Below are 23,011 nucleotides of genomic sequence, written 5' to 3' on the forward strand. Positions count from 1 at the left end.
ATGTCACTTGAATTTAAAAGGCTATTTGTGAAAAGTAATTATAAGGCTTAGAACAAAAATCTTAAAATATATAGAATCATTAAGGAAAATTGTTTTAATTATTAAAAAAAAAATCTACTACATAAACATAAAAAATACAGAATATTAAAAGTAAATCATTGAAATAAGAAATTATAAAATTATGAGATAATATTATGTGTATATATATCATTCTATAGAAAATTGTTTTTTGGGGAGATTATGATTTCTATTGAAAAAAATACATATTTTTTGGACATGATCATTTGAAAATATTATCAACATCATTTAAATTAAAAAAATAAAATAATTATTGTTTTCGTATTTTTTTTTAACAAATTAAATTATAATAATTAGCATACAAAATATTATTTATATTTAATTTGAGTTCATTTGATTTTTGTATTTTTCTTGGCTGATGATTAATTAAACTAAAATGTTGTTGCTGTTCCTCCTGGAATGGCTGCAGCTGCATTTGCTGCTGTGAATGTATTTGGGTCTGTCAAACCTTATTATTGTTGGGCACCCTTGAAGTCGCTTCATATGCCCCACGTCCGAGGGCAGCATATGCATCAGCATACAATTCAGGATTATGCAATGATGGCGGTCGATTATAATTTACTGGTTGTGGAACGACGACTGAAAGGATGATAGTTTTAAAGAAAAAAAAATATATTTTTATAAAAAAATTTTATCAAGTCTTAAATTGTACTTATTTGATTAATTTAACTTCAATGAGGTTAGTGTTGGTTAGTGATGAAATTAAGTAAAAATATATTAACAAAATTGTAGTAGATTGCATGCAGATAAAGCTAATAACAGCTTTTTTTCTATGAATGCACAGCTAACTAATATGTTTTACAAAAAACTTCTGAAAAATAGATATTTAGCTAATTGCTTTTCACCATTTTTGGGGTTTTAAGGGGCCTATAGACTCCCAGCAAAAAAAAGCGTCGCCAAAAAAGTTTTCACTACTTTTTTTGTTCTTTTTGGATCCGGAAGTGGTGCAAAATTGGCGCAGAAGCGATGAATTTAACATGGGCTTGTCATAGAACGGAAGTCCACCATTTCAACAAACATTGCACTGAATTTGTATCACTTCTTAAGATGTAATCCCAATTCAGTGTTTTGGATGTGAACTAAAAATGTTTGTGATATTTTGATAAATAAAAAAATTTTATAATTTTTATGATTTTTAATGCATTCTAACGCTTGTCTGAATCCCCTTGACCTCAAATATTTTCAAAAATTCACAATTTTTCTAGAATGTATATAGCATTTTTTTTTCAACCCAATTTAAATAACTTTTTCTATTTTATTAATTCTTATTATGTTTTTAACCAATTCGAAACAAAAAAAGTTAAAATTACAAATTTAAAATATGAAAAAAATCGAGTTTAAAAAAAAATTGAATAAGAAGAACTTCCTGCGTAGTTAAAATAAAGAACATCTTTAAAATTAAATAAAATCTTGCCTTTAGAAGAACTTTCAATTTTTTTATTGCTGAGCTGTTCTTAGATAACGTCGAAGAAAATTGAATGTCAAGACTTCAGTAAGTCTTGGGTGAGTAGGTCTTTAGGGTGGCATATGGCCATTGGTCCCATATAAGCTCAACGAGTAATTCAAACGTCATTTAACATTTTTGATACCTGTGATATTGTGTCGATAAATGTAAGACCGGCCTATAGTACATTAAGTCGATTTAAAAAAAATTAAATATAATGCCCATGAATTTATCAATCCAACATTTTTTCTCTGCTCAAGAAGTAAAATTGGGGAGATCGGTCTGTATGGCGGTTATATAAAAAATATTAACAGTCATGAACTATTTATAGGATAATTGTTTATGATTGCTAATGCGGCTCACATGATAGAAATCTCGGATGCAACCAATCACTAATTAACCAATTTAAACAAATTTATTTCTATAGACAATTTTGTCAACATTTTATTTCTATAGAAAATGTTGTCAAAATTTTATTTCTATAGAAAATTTGTCACAATTTTATTTCTATAGAAAATTTTATCAAAATTGTACTTCTATAGAAAATTTTGTCAAAATTTTATTTGTATAGAAAATTATGCCAATTTTTTTATTTCTATAGAAAATTTTGTCAATTTTTTTAGTAAATGTTGTCAAAATTTTATTTCTTTAGAAAATTTTGTCAAAATTTTATATCTATAGAAAATTTTGTCAAAATTTTATTTCTATAGAAAATTTTGTCAATTTTTGTAGAAAATTTTGTTAAAATTTTATTTCTTTAGAAAATTTTGTCAAAATTTTATTTCTATAGGAAATTTTGTCAAAATTTTATTTCTATAGGAAATTTTGTCAAAATTTTATTTCTATAGGAAATTTTGTCAAAATTTTATGTCTATAGAAAATTTTGTCAAAATTTTATGCCTATAGAAAATTTCTCAAAATTTTATTTCTATAGAAAATGTTCTCAACATTTTATTTCTAAAGAAAATTTTCTCATAATTTTATTTCTATGGAAAATTTTCTCAAAATTTTATTTCTATGGAAAATTTTCTCAAAATTTTATTTCTATAGAATATTTTGTCAAAATTTTATTTCTTTAGAAAATTTTGTCAAAATTTTATTTCTATAGAAAATTTTGAAAAAATTTTATTTCTATAGAAAATTTTGTCAAAATTGTATTTTTATAGAAATATTTGTCAAAATTTTATTTCTATAGAAAATTTTGTCAAAATTTTATTTCTATAGCAAATTTTGTAAAAATTTTATTTCTATATCAAATTTTGTAAAAATTTTATTTCTATAGACAATTTTGTAAAAATTTTATTTCTATAGCAAATTTTGTAAAAACTTTGTTTCTATACAAAATTTTGTCAACATTTTATTTCTATAGAAAATTTTGTCAAATTTTTATTTCTATAGAAAATTTTATTTCTATCGAAAATTTTGTCAAAACATTATTTCTATAGAAAATTTTGTCAAAATTTTATGTCTATAGAAAATTTTGTCAAAATTTTATTTCTATAGATAATTTTGTCAAAAGTTTATTTCTATAGAAAATTTTGTCAAAAATTTATTTCTATAGAAAATGTTGTCAAAATTTTATTTCTATAGAAAATTTTGTCAAAATTTTATTTCTATAGAAACTTTTTTCAAAATTTTATTTCTATAGAGAATTTTTTCAAAATGTTAATTCTATAGAAAATTTTGTCGAAATTTTATTTCTACGCTCATAGAAAAAAGTCTGCTAAAAACAGCAGTCGATGTCTGTTGTTATATTTTTGTACTTCAGGGTTAAATGAACAACAATTTATAAAATTTTTAGGTTATAAATTTTTCCCCAAAGCATATTTAAGAACCAAAAGTAGTTTTTGGTATATTTTTGCACTGTAATATACGTACTAGAGCATTGCATCGGTCATATATTTTTATGTTCGAGAACATCTCGAAGCCCAACAATTAACGTAGAGATTTGTAGTCGTTCCCGTTTGGACCGATGTTTGTAAGTTCGAATACAACCATAACTCGTTCTCGTTTGTGTTGTATGAAACGGTCAATCAAACAACTTCAGTCTTCGGGATCAAACACAACGAGTCAAATTGTTTTCGAAAACAAAGTGAAGGAATCGAGGATTTCGAATCTTTTTTTGCCCTCACGTAGTAACAATAACAACAACTTTTATATGTATTGTACGTTTGTTTAGTTGTAAGTTGATGGAAAGGCGCTTGTGTATGAAGTAAAAAAAATAACATAAAGTGGACAAAACCAAAGACAATAAACTCTAGGAAGATAGGAAATTGGATACTGAGGAGATCAAACCATTTACCGTGTTAGTTTCATACTCGAACCAAACGCGTATACGACAAGTATTGACATAGCATTAAAATGCAAATAAAAATAAATTAAGTGCACGAAATAAATTTCCATAAAGGGGAAAATGTAATTTTTTTGTTGTAGCCTAAAATTTAACATTGTTTCATTAAGAAAATTAAGTTTTTCATTTAAAAAATAAAAACGAAAAATAAATAAAAAAATTACAAACATGGTAAATACAACATTTGGTATGACGCAAGCCAATTTCCTATCTTCCTCAAGTTTATTGTCTTTGGACAAAACCTTCTGCATTTCTATGTAAAAATGTATTAACAGCAAAAACAAAATATTGCTCTAGTTTTTAGGAGAAACCATTGGGATGATATTTTTGGGCATTATAGTAAGTAATCGTTAAAAATGCAATTCACTTTTTCGTATAAAAAATAAGGGGCATTCGTATTTAAAGGAAATAAAACATTTTTCCTTTTTCTATAGAAATAAATTTTTGACAAAATTTTCCATAGAAATAAAATGTCGACAAAATTTTCTATTGAAATAAAATTTTCACAAAATTTTTTATAGAAATAAAATGTTGATAAAATTTTCTAGAGAAATAAAATGTTGACCAAATTTTCTATAGAAATAAAATTTTTGATAAAATTTTCTATAGAAATAAAATTTTGATTAAATTTTTTTATAGAAATACGATGTTGACAAAATTTTCTATAGAAATAAAATTTTGAGAAAATTTTCTATAAAAAAAATGTTAATAATTTTCTATAGAAATAAACTTTTTTTATAGATTTACTCGTTTGCGAATAAGTTCATTGTTCTTTACTTCTAACATCGGAGATGTTTCGAAATATTGGATAATATTAAATAAAAATACAACTCAAAAAGGCAACAACATCTGTTTTTATTCATATGACCTCAAGCCGAATTATACAAATATAATGTTGATAAAATTTTCTATAAAAATAAAATTTTGACAAAATTTTCTATAGAAATAAAATTTTGACAAAATTTTCTATAGAAATACAATTTTGATAGAATTTTCTATAGAAATAGAATTTTGATAAATTTTTTTATAGATGTTAACAACATTTTCTATAGAAATAAAATTTTGACAAAATTTTCTATAGAAATAAAATTATGACATTTTTTAATGAAATAAAATTTTGATAAAATTTTCTATAGAAATAAAATTTTGATAAAAATTTTTATAGAAATAAAATTCTCACAAAGTTTTCTATAGAAATAAAATTTTGATAACATTTTCTATAGAAATACAATGTTGATAAAATTTTCTATACAAATAAAATTTTGATAAAATATGGTCCGTTTGCAATACCATCCGACCTACATCAATGACAACTACTTATGCCAAGTTTCAAGTCGATAGCTCGTTTCGTTCGGAAGTTAGCGTGATTTCAACAGACGGACGGACGGACATGCTTAGATCGACTCAGAATTTCACCACGACCCAGAATATATTTTCGATGTATTACAAATGGAATGACAAAGTTAATATACCCCCTTCCTATGGTGGATGGTATAAAAAACAGACAAAAAATACAAAAATAAATTTACTTTTGCTATTTACATATAAAAACATAACAAATTTAAACATTTACCTTGTTAGAATTACTCATTTTATCGTCACTAAGCTTAACTATTAATTACACACTTATATCTAAAGAAACACAAACTGTATGACTTCTTTTCTCATTAAGCATGATTCCATTTTTTGTCATAACATACTCGAGAACTTTGCAAATTCCCGAAACTCCCGCTAAATGTTCGAGTATTCTCGATTATCCCGTTTTACCAAATGCAATCGAATGTTTGCTTGCGACCGAGAATGGAAACAAATGCACAACTTCAATGATGTGACGTCACAACAACATTCACTCGATAATGAATTATTGGGTGTGATTCAAACCATGTCTCATTCATACATTTACATTCATTCGAACCGATTCGATCAAGCCAGTGTTCTCATTCTATTCATTCGATCAACGAAGATTATTCAGTCTTCTCGAACCGTTTCATGAGTGCAGTTGTGTGCGCTGTGAATGAATGTTCTCATGCAATGCTCTAATACGTACAAGCCCCTAAATACGATCAGCAAACATTTTGTTTGCTGTTATGTCTCAATTCGATAAATATTCAGATTTTTGTTCAAATACTATAGATATTCATAAAATATTGGTTTAATTATCTTAGGATAGCTCCTAAGATGACATTTTATTTGTTTTAGACTAAATAAAACATGTTTTAGTGTAATCGAGCATCAAAAATAGCAGAAAATGTTTGCTATTTCAGCCAACAGTGACTGCTGTCCCTTTTTCAGCAGACTTTCTGCTGTTTTAGCAGACTTTTCTGCTGTCCCCACTAACAAATTTCTTTAGGTGTATAGAAAATGTTGTCAAAATTTTATTTCTATAAAAAATTTTGTCAAAATTTTATTTCTATTGAAAATTTTGTCAAAATTTTATTTCTATAGAATATTTTGTCAAAATTTTATTTCTATAGAAAATTTTGTCAACATTTTATTTCTATAGAAAATTTTGTCAAAATTTTATTTCTATAGAAAATTTTGTGAAAATTTTATTTCTATAGACAATTTTGTCAAAATTTTATTTCTATAGAAAATTTTGTCAAAATTTTATTTCTATAGAGAATTTTGTCAAAATTTCATTTCTATAGAAAATTTTGTGAACATTTTATTTCTATAGAAAATTTTGTGAAAATTTCATTTCTATAGAAAATTTTGTCAAAATTTTATTTCTATAGAAAATGTTGTCAAAAGTTTATTTCTATAGAAAATTTTGTCAAAATTTTATTTCTATAGAAAATTTTGTCAAAATTTTATTTCTATAGAAAATTTTGTCAAAATTTTATTCTATAGAAAATTTTGTCAAAATTTTATTTCTATAGAAAATTTTGTCAAAATTTTATTTCTATAAAAAATTTTGTCAAAATTTTATTTCTATAGAAAATTTTGTCAAAATTTTATTTCTATAGAAAATTTTGTCAAAATTTTATTTCTATAGAAAATTTTGTCAAAATTTTATTTCTATAGAAAATTTTGTGAAAATTTTATTTCTATAGACAATTTTGTCAAAATTTTATTTCTATAGAAAATTTTGTCAACATTTTATTTCTATAGAGAATTTTGTCAAAATTTCATTTCTATAGAAAATTTTGTGAACATTTTATTTCTATAGAAAATTTTGTGAAAATTTCATTTCTATAGAAAATGTTGTCAAAATTTTATTTCTATAGAAAATTTCGTCAAAATTTTATTTCTATAGAAAATTTTGTGAAAATTTTATTTCTATAGAAAATTTTCTCAAAAATTAAGTTCTATAGAAAATTTTTTCAAAATTTCACTTCTATTGAATATTTTGTCAAAATGTTATTTCTATAGAAATTGTTGTCAACACTTTGTTTCTATAGAAAAATTTGTTAAAATTTTATTTCTATAGAAAATTTTGTCAAAATTTTATTTGTATAGAAAATTTTGTCAACATTTTATTTCTATAGAAAATTATTCCAAAATCTTATTTCTATAGAAAATTTTGTCAATTTTGTCAAAATTTTGTTTCTATAGAAAATTTTTTAAAAATTTTATTTCTATAGAGAATTTTGTCAAAATTTTATTTCTATAGAAAATTTTCTCAAAATTTTATTTCTATAGAAAATTTTCTCAAAATTTTAGTTCTATAGAATATTTTGTTAAAATTTTATTTCTATAGAAAATGTTGTCAACATTTATTTCTATAGAAAATGTTGTCAAAATTTTATTTGTATATAAATTTTGTCAATATTTCTATAGAGAATTGTGTCAAAAATTTATTTCTATAGAAAATGTTGTCAAAATTTTATTTCTATAGAGAATTTTGTCAAAATTTTATTTCTATAGAAAATTTTGTAAAAATTTTATTTCTATAGAAAATTTTGTCACCAAATGATTTTACAACTAGTTGTACGATTAATCTCCAATTGCATGATTTTCGCTGGAAAAAAGGTTAAATTTTAAATTAATTAATTAGGGATTCATATTTTCATGAAAATTAGACTAGTTTTAGTAATTTGTTAGTATGTATGTATAATAATATTAATTAATTAAATAAAACTAGATCATGCACAAACAATAACAACAACAAATTGTAGAAAGCAGGCACAACATTAACAACAAAGAAGAAAATATAAAACAACTCTAACAAAACAAGCAACAAACAACTCAAATATTAATATTCGTAATAAAAACCATATTTTTAGTCTAAGGGTCTTTAATTACTAAACTTAAAATAAATATATATTTAGTTTAAATTATTACCAATTGTGAGATCAATATGATCATTTTCGTATCTTTTTTGTTTGTTTGCGAGTTTCTATCTTGTATCATATCTAAAAAAAAGTTTATGGGTTGTTCAAAAAATAAAATAAAATTGTGTGTCTTTTCATTCTCTTTTTGCTTTCGTTTCTCTTCGGATTTCGGATCGAGAAGGATATTGTATTTAGGTACTTAGGAATCAATATCAATCAGTCATTCGATCTATCATTATCAGTAGACTATATTACGCCGATTTTTGCTAGATTTGGAAGCTTGATCTTTGGATTTTTGTTGGCCTTTGGTATTGGCCGCCGTTGTCGCTGAAGAAGAGGAGGATGTGTTTGTACGTGATGAGCGGGATTTATTACGGACTTCAACTACAAAAATAAGGAGTGAGTAGGACGATTTGTAATTATTAAATAATGATCAAATAAAGAAAATATTTTAAGTCTTAATAACAAAACATATAGAACTTGAAGAACTTCTAACGTCTTAGGAAAAAAAATCCATAATATTTAAAACTTATATAATAAAAGCAAACAATTTCATACCAAAAAGCAAAGACATTTAACAATCTTGCCCAAAAAATTAAACAATAATAATTGTAATTGTGTTTTCTTTTGATAATGACTGAGAAATCTACATCAAAACTAGAATAATATAGTATTGAAGATAACAAAGAGAGATACAAGAGCAACCATTTTTTTTTTTTTCAAATAAGGAATTTTTAACCACTTAAATATTTTGTGGACCATATTCAAAACCATTTACAGAGTTTATCGAAATAATTCACATTATAGATATTTATATAATGTAATATTTAATTTAAATAAATTAAGTGAATTAAATTGCGTATTGGGCATTTTTTGGGAATTCGGACGAAATTTTTTGTGTGGTGGATTTAATGGGGAATTTTCAGATATTTGTAGGTACTTTCCGACATCTATTCGGTATAATAAACTCGGCTTAGAATAATATGATTTACATGTTTGATGGACGATGGACTCACCGCTGAACAACTTTTTGGTAATTACGCGAAACTGGGATTGAACCCCATTAACCGTTGACCACGTTGACTCCAAAGCACACTGAATTAAATTAAAATATAAAAACTAGTTTGAACTTCTTCATTTCACTTCCCTATGGGAAATTGAAACAAATTGTCACAAATGCACCTACTACAGGACTGATCCCAGTGCTCTAGTTTGTTGCTCCAGTTTTGGAACAATTTCCTTAGAGTTTGTGTCAGACTGGTTGGATTAGGTAGGCCTAATAAGTTGTCCCAGGACGCGTCCTTTGGAATACGTCAAATTTGTGTCCTAAAGTGTAAATTTACTCCACCAATGATACACACATGTTAAAGTGTCTGATCCCTATCATACCGTTTGCCGGGAACTGGGACCACGGTTGCCACAGTTGGTAGAATTCTACCAAAAAAAGTAGATTGTATACTGTTTGGTAGATTAGTAGAATTCTTGATGTTTTGGTAGATTTTTCAAAATCTTCCTCTCCAACTAAGAGGTACATCAATACAATTTTGACAACATTTTCTATAGAAATAAAGCGTTACACTATTTACTCCATAGAAATAAAGTGTTAATAAATTTTTCTATAGAAATAAAATTTTGACAAAATTTTCTATAGAAATACAATTTTGAATTCTCTATAGAAATAAAATTTTGACAACATATTCTATAAATATAAAATTTTGACAAAATTCTATATAGAAACACAATTTTGACAAAATTCTCTAAAGAAATAAAATTATACAAAATTTTCTATAGAAAAAATGTTGACAAAATCTTCTATGGTAATAAAATATTCACAAAATTTTCTATAGAAATACAATTTTGAAAAATTCTCAATAGAAATAACATTTTGACAAAATTTTCTATAGAAATAAAAATTTGACAAAATTTTTATATAGAAATAAAATTTTGACAAAATTTTCTATTTTCTATAGTAATAAAATATTGACAAAATTTTCTATAGAAATAAAATTTTGACAAAATTTTCTATAGTAATAAAATGTTGACAAAATTGTCTATAGTAATAAAATTTTGACAAATTTTTCTATAGAAATAAAATGTTGACAAAATTTTTCTATAGAAATAAAATTTTGAAAAAATTTTCTATAGCAAAAAAATTTGACAAAATTTTCTATAGAAATAAAAGTTTGACAAATTTTTCTATGGTAATAAAATATTGACAATATTTTCTATAAAAATTAAATTTTGAGAAAATTTCTTTATAGAAATAAAATGTTGACAAAATTTTCTATAGAAATAAAATTTTGAAAAATTCTCTATAGATACACAATTTTGAAAAATTTACTACAGAAATAAAATTTTGACAAAATTTTCTATAGAAATAAAATTTTGGCACAATTTTCTATAGAAATAAAATTTTGACACTATTTTCTATAGAAATAAAATTTTGACAAAATTTTCTATAGAAATAAAATGTTGACAAAACTTTTTATGGTAATAAAATATTGACAAAAATTTTCTATAGAAATAAAATTTTGACAAAATTTTCTATAGAAATAAAATTTTGACAAAATTTTCTATAGAAATAAAATTTTGACAAAATTTTCTATAGAAATAAAATTTTGACAAAATTGTTTATAGAAATAAAATTTTGACAAAATTTTCTATTGAAATACAATTTTGAAAAATTCTCTATAGAAATAAAAATTTGACAAATTTTTCTATGGTAATATAACATTGACAAAATTTTTTATAGAAATAACATTTTGACAAAATTTTTATATAGAAATAAAATTTTAACAAAATTTTCTATTTTCTATAGTAATAAAATATTGACAAAATAGAAATAAAATGTTGACAAAATTTTATATAGAAATAATTTTTTTTTTGTTTTGTTATTGTTGGTTTTGTTCATTAAGCATTGTTGTTGTTTTTATTGCAGCTTAAAACCATACATTGACTAAACTACAAGTGTAGCTTAACCAACAGAGGAAGAGAATGTTTGTCAAATTTATTTGGGCAAAGCATTATAGACTGCAAGATGGTTGGATGGACGCACGTTTCGGAATTACCACATTCCTCATCAGCATCCTCTACTTGCAGCAAAACTATCAACCAATTATCAGAATAAATTCAGACAGTTTAATAAACCCATGGTGAACCACACTTTGACAAAATTTTCTATACGAATAAAATTTTGACAAAATTGTGTATAGTAATAAAATTGTGACAAAACTTTCTATAGAAATAAAATGTTGACAAAATTTTCTATAGTAAAAAAATTTTAACAAAATTTTCTATAGAAATAACATTTTGACAAAATTTTCTATAGACATACAATTTTGACAAAATTTTCTATAGAAATAAAAAGTTGACAAATTTTTCTATGGTAATAAAATATTGACAAAATTTTCTATAGAAATTAAATTTTGACAAAATTTTTTTAGGAATAAAATTTTGACAAAATTAAAGAAATAAAATTTTGACAAAATTTTCTATGTCAATAAAAATAAAAGTTTGTTTGGTTGTTTTTTTTGCTACATTTTTCTCCAAATTTTGGTAGATTATTTTTGGCTCGAGTGGCAACCGTGATTGCGCTTCGCTTCTAAATATCAGTAACTGATATAATAGTTGGACCAGAAATAGATGCAGGATTTTGTTTTGGGCCTCAAGCGTAAATTTCCACTTTACTCTGCAAAGCCAAGACATTTTTTCCACTACATTGTAAGCGCAGGATTTTGTTTTGGAGCACAAGCGGAAAAATGTCCGAAAATTTTTTTCCACTACAATGTGAAATCTTTTCTTAGTGAACCGGGTTCTCAGTTTGCGCCCCCTCTTAATATCAATAGCTGGTTTTCTAGGAAACCATCTATTTTATGTGAGGAATTTTAATTTCGAATGAAAATTTTTGGCGATGAAAGCGTCTCAATTTGGGGACAAGACCAAGAAAAATACTGACAACAATGATATGAAAAGATAGTGTAGAACGGGTTTAGAAATTTTTCAGTTTGGTAAGAAAAATTCTTATGGGCTTTCTCCATTAGAAGTTATCCTGTGGTGGGAGTGCAAACAAATTGTGGATTTTTTCTAGAATGTTAGGTAATTTATTTATTTATAAAATAGTACCAGACTGTTAAAACAAAGTATTGTCTATGGCTAGTTACTACTTTTTCCTGACCCAATCTTTGGCTTCGAAAAAGCAGACCATTCATGTTATGCGTAATCGATAGGAATAAGTGGTAAATAGCAATGTCTGGCCTATACGGTGGATCGGGTAGAACTTTCCATTTGAGTGTTCCCAAATATGTTTTTATGAGGTTTGCAACATCTGACCGAGCGTTATCGTGCTGCAAAATCACCTTGTCAGGACACATACAGAAAATTATCGCTACGAAATGAGGTGTGGGGTTGCCATTTTGGTTCGATCGGACCAAAATTGGTCCAAATAATTTTTTATTTTTAAATTTGGCCCGGTGGTTGGACCAAATGAAATTTGGTCAATATTGGTCCTTTAAATCATATTGGTAAATTTTTTCAAAATTTTCTATAGAAATCCAATAATACAAAAATTTTCTATTGAAATAAAATCTTGCAATAATTTTCTGTAGGAATAACATTTGCAAAAATGTTCTATAGAAATTTTCTTGCAAAAAAGCTTGTATAGGAATATAATTTTGCAAAAATTTTCTATAGGAATACAATTTTGCAAAATTTTTTTTAAAGGAATAAAATTTTGCAAATTTTTTCTACAGATATAAGATTTTGCAAAACTTTTCTATGGGCACAAAATGTTGCCAAAATTTTCTATAAAAATAAAATGTTGCCAAAAAGAAAAAATATTTTAAAAATATTTTACAGAAATAAAATTTTGCAAAAATGTTTTTTTTATACAAGTTCAAGGTTTTTTCCTTGAATTTTGAAAAATGATCCACTGGTGCGAATTTTGGTGCGATTTTGAAAAAAAAATTGGTCCAAAAAATGTTTCGTTATGGCAAGGCTGGTTTTAGTATTATCTGACGCCTATATCCTGATCTACGTCATCTATTGTCAGTCTTGTCATTGTTAATTTGCTTTTACAAAAAAATTTAAGTTATATAGCTATCGATTGGAAAGTATGGGTCAGAGAATGTAAGGCATTGCATTCGAAGAAATTGGATAAAATTCAAAGATGAAATGTTAATTTATCTATAATGTCTAGAACTCTCTGTATCTCTCTCTTATATGTATCTCTCCTTATTTCTCAATACTCTTCTACTCTCATATATCTAAGGTAAAGGCTACAAATTTGAATTTAGAGGGATAATAGCACACCTTTCGGCGCATAATATGCTTGTTGTGGCAGTTGTTGTTGTTGTTGCGTTTGTGCATTGGACGGCAGGGCGGGTAAAGGCATTTGGGCACGTGATAAAACACCTGCACCACTTGTAGATGAAGCCGGTCCAGCAATAGATGCTCCACCTCCACCATTACCAACACCACCCATATGCAAACCGGCACCACCACCTCCACCACCCACAATCACATTGGGATTGTTTGATGATGGGCCCACACTTGGTGGAATATCAGCATACCCATGTTGTCCACCCGAACGTGAACTGCTTGGTTGTCTAGAACCGTTCGAACGAGAACTACGACCTCCGCCACCTGCAGCACCTGAAGATCTACCCCCAACGCCTGCTGAGGAGATAGCGGCACGACTTGCATGACTGCTAGAAGCAGGTAAAGGTACAGCAGCACCACCTCCACCACCATGACCAGAACGATGATGACGATCCCAGTCGGGAGGATAATTACGATGTGAACGTGCATCATGCACAGGCGGTGGTATACTGCGGGGACCAGCACTACGGCCATGAGGATGACGCTAATGGGGACATAGGAAAACAAAAATTAAAATTCTTTGAATTGATGTTTTTTTTTAATTTCTTACCATTCGTCTTAGAGTATTCATAGGAGCCCTCAAGGTCTCTGAGATTCTGCGAGCTCTTCGCTTTTTAGGATTAGAGCTGGGTGTATGCACGGCACAGCATTTGATAAATATACCCATAACAATTATAAATGCAATGCCCAGCAACACCACAATATACCAATTCTCGGTAATCCATTGGGCCACCGTCAATAGGGTCTCCTTATTCAGCAGGAGATTTTTCAAGCGCACCAATGGCCCATCAGCATCGACGGCACGGCATTTGAGGAACACATCACAGTAACCTTGGAAATTATCACATGGCGAACCGGGGCGCAAACTGATGCCACCTTCGGGTAAACCAAACAAATGAGCAAATTCAGATGTACTTCGACATGTGTTGGTGTCATTGCCATTCTGGCAAGCCAATTCACATAGTCTACGCTTATCCACATGCGGTTGTTGTTGCGATGTCAAAAAACACTCGGACATATTCCACAGCAGGCATATGGAGCCAGAGCATTCGCCCTTAATGCAAAGAGCAGTGCCATTATTGCACTTTGTCTTATCGTCCCGTGGCTTTGGTTCGGGACATTCGGCTGTGGTGCCATTACAAGTACTTGACCAGGAACATTCTGTTTCCTCTTTGCATTTCTGATGATAATTCGTGGGGACAAATGTACATGAGTTGGGCAAACAACAAGGACCCTGGGATGGCGAACATTGGGTTTTGGCGCGTCTAGTACAGCCCCGGGCCGAGCTATTCAGGGACAAATCGTATTCACTAATTAATCTAGGGTAACAACATTTATCTTTGCATTCATCCTCATTGAAGCCACAATCACATTCTTCGCCTTGCTCGACAATTTTGTTGCCACAGAAGGCACCTTCGGAAACCTTGAAACAGTCACGTTTCATATTGCCCACCAAGACATCAAGAACATTGGAGATGTTACGTATGGAGCAAGAGGAAAATTTTGAATTGTTGGGACGATCACCGGAAGTGGCACTGGCAAACATAATGAAATTGCCATTCATGCCACCGGGACGACATTCCTGGGGATAGTCATGCTGTCAAGTAAAATCAAAGGCAAAAAGGTTAGAAAAAATATGTTTGATTGAAAAACCATTCCAACTTACCGGTGATCCAAAATTGTGACCAATTTCATGGGCTAAAGTTAACTGGGACACTTTGGGGGGTACTCGACTATTGTAGTTGACAAATGTTATTATGCCAGTGTTCAAGGAACGTTTTGTGCTTTGATATTGACCTCCCACTGTCTCCGTATAGGTCTTGTATTTCTCACAAATACCACCAGATGCTCCAGAGGCACTGGCCACCCAAGCTAAACCCAAAGTTCCACCTGTGAAATCACGATATGTAAACACATAGGCCAAACAAAAGTCCGAATGATCTTCCAAGGAATGCAGATTGAGGAAATTCGAGACATCCATATGCTCATTACAGAATGCATTGTGTGGGCCATTATAGGAGGTGCGACAGGCTGAATCATCATCGATTTTGATGCGTTGCACCTGTTTGTAGTAAAATGTGATAAAATGGAAACGGAAATAATGATTAATGGAAAACCATAAAAAAGTGTAACGGAAATTGCTATTTAAGCCATAAATCATGTAGATTCTGCGTCCATTAGCATTGCAGTTGGAGATATTTCAATATTTCTGTTTTTTCTGTTATTATTCCTGGGGAAAAATGTCCATATTTGTGGTCTGGCGTTGAATTAATTAAAACACCAGCAAATATTTTATCCATGGAGAGGACATGTGGAAAGAATGGGTTGGGAACAATGCGTGCCATACATTTCCAATATACCACCATTATGTGTTATCATCCAACCCACCACCACATCGATTAACCATTTGCTTCATTATGACCTGATATGTATGCCATTGCTCTTCCTTCGTCGCGGTATGAATATGTGTGCTTATCTTTTGCGGTTTGATGACCATTCATTGTTTGATGACCATATGACAGAATAAAGGTAAACGCTTCCGTTGGGTTGGAGTGGAATACGATGAGCCTTGTGAAAAGTTTGCAAACTTACCTCAAAGCGTATATTACGATGCTCGGTGCGTCCATCGAATTTTGTATTGCGATAGATATAATTAACAGCCGTTACATGATGGGCTATTAAGGAAGTGATTTCTTCGCGGGTCTTGATATCCCTCTCATATTTATGGCTTCGATCATGCTGAAAAGAAAATAGTACAAAAAAATATATATTAAAAATTTGGAATTTCATAAATTCTAAAAAATTTTTTTAAGCATAGAGGAAAAGGAAATACTCATTGAGCATAAATTGCACGACATTAATAGCAGTTCTTAATGTAATTATATATTTCGATCTTGTTCTTGAAATATCGAAAAAAAAGGTTTTTAATTAAAAGAAAAAAAAAAACAAAAATCAAGTAAAGAAAGTCGAAAGTGACAAAGAAAATTTTTTAAAAATTTTCTATGGAAATAAAATTTTTGACATCATTTTTTATAGAAATAAAATTGTGACAAAATTTTTTATAAAAATAAAATTTTGACCAAATGTTTTATAGAAATAAAATTTTCTATAGATATAAAATTTTGACAAAATTTTCTATAAAAATAAAAATTTGGTAAAATTTTCTATAGAAATAAACATTTGACAAAATTTTCTATAGGAATAAAATTTTGACAAAATTTTCTATAGGAATAAAATTTTGACAAAATGTTGTATAGAAATAAAATTTTGAGAAAATTTTCTATAGAAATAAAATTTTGAGAAAATTTTCTATAGAAATAAAATTTTGAGAAAATTTTCTATGGAAATAATATTTTAAACAATTTTCTTTAAAAATAAAATTTTCACAAAATTTTCTATAGAAATAAAATTTTGACAAAATTTTCTATAGGAATAAAATTTAAACAAAATTTTCTATAGAAGTAAAATTTTGAGAACATTTTCTATAGAAATAAAACTTTGAGAAAATGTTCTATAGAAGTAAAATTTTGACAAAATTTTCTATGGAAATAATGTTTTAATAAATGTTCTATAGAAATACAATTTTGACCAAATATTCTATGGAAATAAAATTTTGACAAAATTTTCTATAGAAATACAATTTTGACAAAATTTTCTATGGAAATAAAATTTTGACAAAATTTTCTATTGAAATAAAATTTTGACAAATTTATCTACAGAAATAAAATTTTGAGAAAATTTTCTATAGAAATAAACATTTGACAAAATTTTCTATAGGGATAAAATTTTGACAAAATTTTCTATAGAAATAAAATTTTGATAAAATTTTCTATAGAAATACAATTTTGACAAAATTTTCTATAGAAATAAAAATTTGACGAAATTTTCTATAGAAATAAAATTTTCTATAGAAATAAAATTTTGACAAAATTTTCTATAGGAATAAAATTTAAACAAAATTTTCTATAGACATACAATTTTGACAAAATTTTCGATAGAAATAAAATTTTAACAAAATTTTGAGAACATTTTCTATAGAAATAAATCTTTGAGAAAATTTTCTATAGAAGTACAATTTTGACAAAATTTTCTATAGTAGTAAAATTTTGCGAACATTTTCTATAGAAATAAAACTTTGAGAAAATTTTCTATAGAATTAAAATTTTGACAAAATTTTCTATGGAAATAATGTTTTAAAAAATTTTCTATAGAAATACAATTTTTACCAAATATTCTATGGAAATAAAATTTTGACAAAATTTTCTATAGAAATACAATTTTGACAAAATTTTCTATGGAAATAAAATTTTGACAAAATTTTCTATTGAAATAAAATTTTGACAAATTTATCTACAGAAATAAAATTTTGAGAAAATTTTCTATAGAAATAAACATTTGACAAAATTTTCTATAGGGATAAAATTTTGACAAAATTTTCTATAGAAATAAAATTTTGATAAAACTTTCTTTAGAAATACAATTTTGACAAAATTTTCTATAGAAATAAAAATTTGACAAAATTTTCTATAGAAATAAAATTTTCTATAAAATTTTCTATAGAAATAAAATTTTGACAAAATTTCCTATAGAAATAAAGGTTTGACAAAAATTTTTATAGAAATAAAATTATGACAACATTTTGTATAGAAATAAAATTTTGAAAAATTTTTTATAGAAATAAAATTTTGAGAAAATTTTTTATAGAAATAAAATTTTGACAAAATTTTCGATAGAAATAAAATTTTGACAAAATTTTCTATGGAAATTTTGACAAAATTTTCTATTGAAATAAAATTTTAACAAAATTTTCTATAGAAATAAAACTTTTAAGAAAATTTTCTATAGAAATAAAATTTTGATAAAATTTTCTGTATCCCTTTCCGACCTATAGCCGATCCACGTGATCGATTTTCCTGAATTTTTCAATTCTGTTATTTATGTGTACATAGAACATTTTAAATTATTAAGTTTGTTCAGTTTGATCCTGTATCCTGTTTTTTCAGGATACGTACAATTGTTGCAGTCCGGTAAAAATCCGGACCTAAAAATATCAAAAAACACAAAATGATCACGAAGTTACTGTTTGCATACAATATTTAAAATGTTTTCTTATTGAAAACACTCGTTTGATGAAATATTCCACAATTTAAATAATTTTAATATATTTGCAATTTTACATCTTCCACTCATTTTTACAAATGCGCAAAGTACACTGCTGAAACTACAAAATTAATATGAAAAGCAAATATTTATAACGGTTCTTCACATTCTTAGACAAAGAGAGAGCATACACCATTATTTTTTTGCCACTCTTATCGCAGTACGTCATATATTAAAGAAATTATAGAGACTTGAACTTACCCGCACAATTGTGCGTACACGGTCGGATAGGGGTATAAATACAATTTTGACAAACATTTTTATGGAAATAAAATTTTGGCAAAATTTTCTAAAGAAATAAAATTTTGACAAAATTTTTTATAGAAATAAACTGTTGATAAAATTTTCTATAGAAATAAAATTTCGACAAAATTTTCTATAGAAATAAAATGTTTACAAAATTTTAAATAGAAATACAATTTTGACAAAATTTTGTATAGAAATAAAATTTTTCTAGATTATTTTTCACTCGTGTGGCCACCGTGATTATGAACGATATGGACTAATTTTTGTGTTATTGGGGATCGATTTATACATAACTGTAGACCGATATGTAATAATTTTGGCATGGTTGTTAGCGGCTATATACTAGCACAATGTACCAAATTTAAACCGGATCGAACGAAATTTGCTCCTTTTGAAGTTCCGGAGTTCAAATCTGGGGACTATATATAATTATGGACCGATATGAAGCAATTTTTGCATGCTTCTTAGAGATCATTAACTAACACCACGTACCAAATTTCAATCGGATCGGATGCGGTCGGAAACCTGCGAGCAACAAATATATGAACAGACGGACGGACGGTCAGCCACCAAGGGATAGATCGACTCAGAGGGTGGATCTGAGTTGCACTTTCAATTAATTTCTTAATTGCTTCAATTAAAATTTTAATGAATTTTGGTCAAAAAACTCAAATTTTTTTCCTTTAAGCAAATAGTTTTTTTAATTGTACACACACAAAAATTTTCTGATTCAATCACGAAATTAATTGATCCAATTAAGTTTTTAATTGAAATAAAATTTTTTAATTGAAAATTAAATAAAACTTTTAAGAAAATTTTCTATAGAAATAAAATTTTGACAAAATTTTCTATAGAAATAAAATTTTGACAAAAATTTCTATGGAAATAACATTTTGGCAAAATTTTCTATAGAAATAAAATTTTGACAAAATTTTCTATAGAAATAAATTTTTGCTAGATTATTTTTTACCGGTGTGGCCACCGTGATTATGAACCGATATGGACTAATTTTTGTGAGATTGGGGATCGATTTTTACATAACTCTAGACCGATATGGACCAATTTTGTCATGGTTGTTAGCGGCTATATACTAGCACAATGTACCAAATTTAAACCGGATCGAATGAAGTTTGCTCCTTTTGAAGCTCCGGAGTTCAAATCTGGGGATCGGTTTATATGGGGACTATATATAATTATGGACCGATATGAAGCAATTTTTGCATGCTTCTTAGAGATCATTAACTAACACCACGTACCAAATTTCAACCGGATCGGATGCGATCGGAAACCTGCGAGCAACAAATATATGAACAGACGGACGGACGGTCGGACACCAAGGGCTAGATCGACTTAGAGGGTGGATCTGAGTTGCACTTTCAATTAATTTCGTAATTGCTTCAATTAAAATTTTAATCGATTTTGGTCAAAAAACTCAATTTTTTTTCCTTTAAGCAAATAGTTTTTTTATGGTACACACACAAAAAAATTTTCTGATTCAATCACGAAATTAATTGATCCAATTAATTTTTCAATTGAAATGTCTTCAATCACGAAAATGATAGTATCAATCACAGTTTTAATTGGACATTTAAATAATACTTGATTAAAAAATTAATTGATTTTATTTCAATTAATTTTTTAATTGATTCAATTAAAAATTTAATTGATGTTGATTGCAAAAATTAATTAATTTTTTCATTTAAAACGTATTTATTTTCAATTAATTTTTTAACTGTTTAGTGTTTTTAATTTGATTAAAAATTAATTGTTTGACATAAGTTTTTGGTTAAAAATTAAAAAAAAAATCCAACGCTTTTTTTAATTGACTTAGTCTTCTGAGTTTGATTAAAAAGTTAATTGTATCGATTAATGTTTTAGTTGAAATTTTTGAACATTTTCTATCATTGACATAATTAACTTAATTTTTCTATCTTGATTAAAAAGTTAATTGTATCAATTAATTTACTAATTGAAAAAAATTTTCAACTTCATCAACTTTTTAATTGGAAATATTTTCGTGATATTTTTTTTCTGTGTATTATTAGTTATTAATTTATAATTATTTTTCATTAAGATGTGATAATTTGCTTGTAATTTTGTACTTTCTTATAATTTTCCAATTATAATTATAGTTTAATTTTAATGGTATTTTTAATTGGAAATGTTTTTATTTAATTAAAATATCAATTGGTGTAACTAATATTATAATCACAAATTTTTAAAATTTTCATCTTTATTATTTTTAATATTTTATTATTTTTTTTTTGAACTGATTCAAACGTTTATTGTATCCGTTAATTTTTTATTGATTACGGAATGTTTTAATTGATTAATTGAATTGGAAATATGTTGGTGATATTTTTTTGTGTAGTAGGTTAGTGTAAAGTCTTAGTACATTTTTTTTTGTTTACATACTTTACCTATTTAAATTTGTTTTTGTTATGTAGAAAATATTAGGCAAAAGAATTGAGTAAAGCCTCCTCGTTATGTACCTCTAAATTGAAAGGTGTCTGCCCTTTCCAAACATTTAAATAAAAACAAATAATAAAAAACATTTGTTTAGCTCAAAAAAAAAAAGAAAGAAAATGAACAACCACAAGGTATACAGACATTAATTAATAAATATGCAAATTCATTGACTGACAACCAAAGAGCTTATGCCAGGCTTTTATTTGAGCAAAGGATATCAAAGACCAAAAAAATATGAAAAAAAATTAAATCTCAAAAAAAGGTTTAAAATCATCTTTTCGAGATGTCAAATTGCATGCCCAAAATAAAAAAAGAAAAGAAGACGACGAGGTATGGTAAATTGCTACCCCTATGAAATCTACTCACAACATCCATAAACAAAAACAACCCCATATAAATGTACGTGTATGTATGCCTATTAGTTCTATGTGTTCTAAACTTCATACCACAGAAATAAAAAACCAGGATTGTTATACACATCCCCCATTTGGAATTGAAATTTTATTTTGCCACAGGGAATTTCACAGCATTGAAAACATTGAAACCACATGGAAACAGGTGAAAGTTTTGTTTTTGTTTATTTCTATAATAATAAAAAAAAAATTCAAGCATTCAATTATAATTGAAATGGTATATAGAAAACTTTTAAACGAGGGGAAGAATTAAAAGCATTGTGGTAAAAATGTTGGCCTTTTAAAACTTAACCATGTGAAAGGAAATAACAAATGAAATTGTTAATGCCAGCCAGCGACATTTTAATTACAGAACTTAGCAAAATTCTTAGGAAATATCGACAGTGTAGGAAAGTGGTAGTTTTAAGAGAAACACAGGTGCGAATGAGTATTATTAATTTAGTGACATATGGATAATGAAGGGTATAGTTTTGCAATAGCATATAAATTATGCATAAAATTAAGAGATGGTAAAGTTTTTGTTTTTTGAGTAAACGTTAAGGGTTGTTGTAAAATTTAATTATAGAATTTAGCTAAATTTGTGAGAAAATCTAGACTGAATGGGAAAGTGATAGTTTTAAGGGAACATAGGTGCGAATGAGTATTATTAATATGGTATAGGGTGACGTATGGATAATGAAGAGTATAGTTTTGTAAAATCATACAAATTATGGACAAAATTAAGAGGTTATAAAATTTCTTTGTTTTTGTCTAAACTTTAAGGGTTATTGTAAATTTAATGCCAGCGACAATTTAATTACAGAATTTAGCTAACTTATGAAAAAATCTTGAGAGAATGGGGAAAGTGATAGTTTTTAGGGGAACATAGGTGCGAATGAGTATCATTAATATGGTATGGTAATTTTATCTCTATAGAAAATTTTGTCAACAATTTTATATCTATAGAAAATTTTGTCAAAATTTTATTTCTATAGAAAATTTTGTCAAAATTTTATTTCTATAGAAAATTTTGTCAAAATGTTATCTTTATAGGAAATTTTGTCAAAATTTTATCTCTGTAGAAATTTTGTCCAAATTTTATCTCTATAGAAAATTTTTTCAATATTTTTCTCTATAGAAAATTTTGTCCAAATGTTATTTCTATAAAATATTTTGTCCAAATGTTATTTCTATAAAAAATTTTGTCAAAATTTTAGTTCTA

General features: G+C 26.8%; 1 protein-coding gene across 3 annotated transcripts in view; it reads right to left on the reverse strand.

Annotated features, from left to right (window-relative positions):
* Positions 1-203: 203 nt before the first annotated feature.
* kuz (zinc-dependent metalloprotease kuz) overlaps positions 204-23,011 on the reverse strand; it is a 532,667-nt gene continuing 509,859 nt past the window's right edge. For 2 of the 3 annotated variants that reach the window (XM_075293840.1, XM_075293841.1), the window contains exons 7-12: positions 16,115-16,261; positions 15,189-15,584; positions 14,073-15,119; positions 13,454-14,006; positions 8,157-8,530; positions 519-657 (exon numbers count right to left, since the gene is read on the reverse strand). In XM_075293840.1, the coding sequence (XP_075149955.1) occupies positions 8,385-8,530; positions 13,454-14,006; positions 14,073-15,119; positions 15,189-15,584; positions 16,115-16,261 (2,289 nt within the window). In that variant the 3' untranslated portion in view covers positions 519-657; positions 8,157-8,384. Of the gene's footprint in view, positions 658-8,156; positions 8,531-13,453; positions 14,007-14,072; positions 15,120-15,188; positions 15,585-16,114; positions 16,262-23,011 lie in introns of all 3 variants that reach the window. The other variant, XM_075293842.1, reaches the window with a different exon arrangement.

Source organism: Haematobia irritans, chromosome 2 (genome assembly GCF_050003625.1).
Source record: "Haematobia irritans isolate KBUSLIRL chromosome 2, ASM5000362v1, whole genome shotgun sequence".
Lineage (NCBI taxonomy): Eukaryota > Metazoa > Arthropoda > Insecta > Diptera > Muscidae > Haematobia > Haematobia irritans.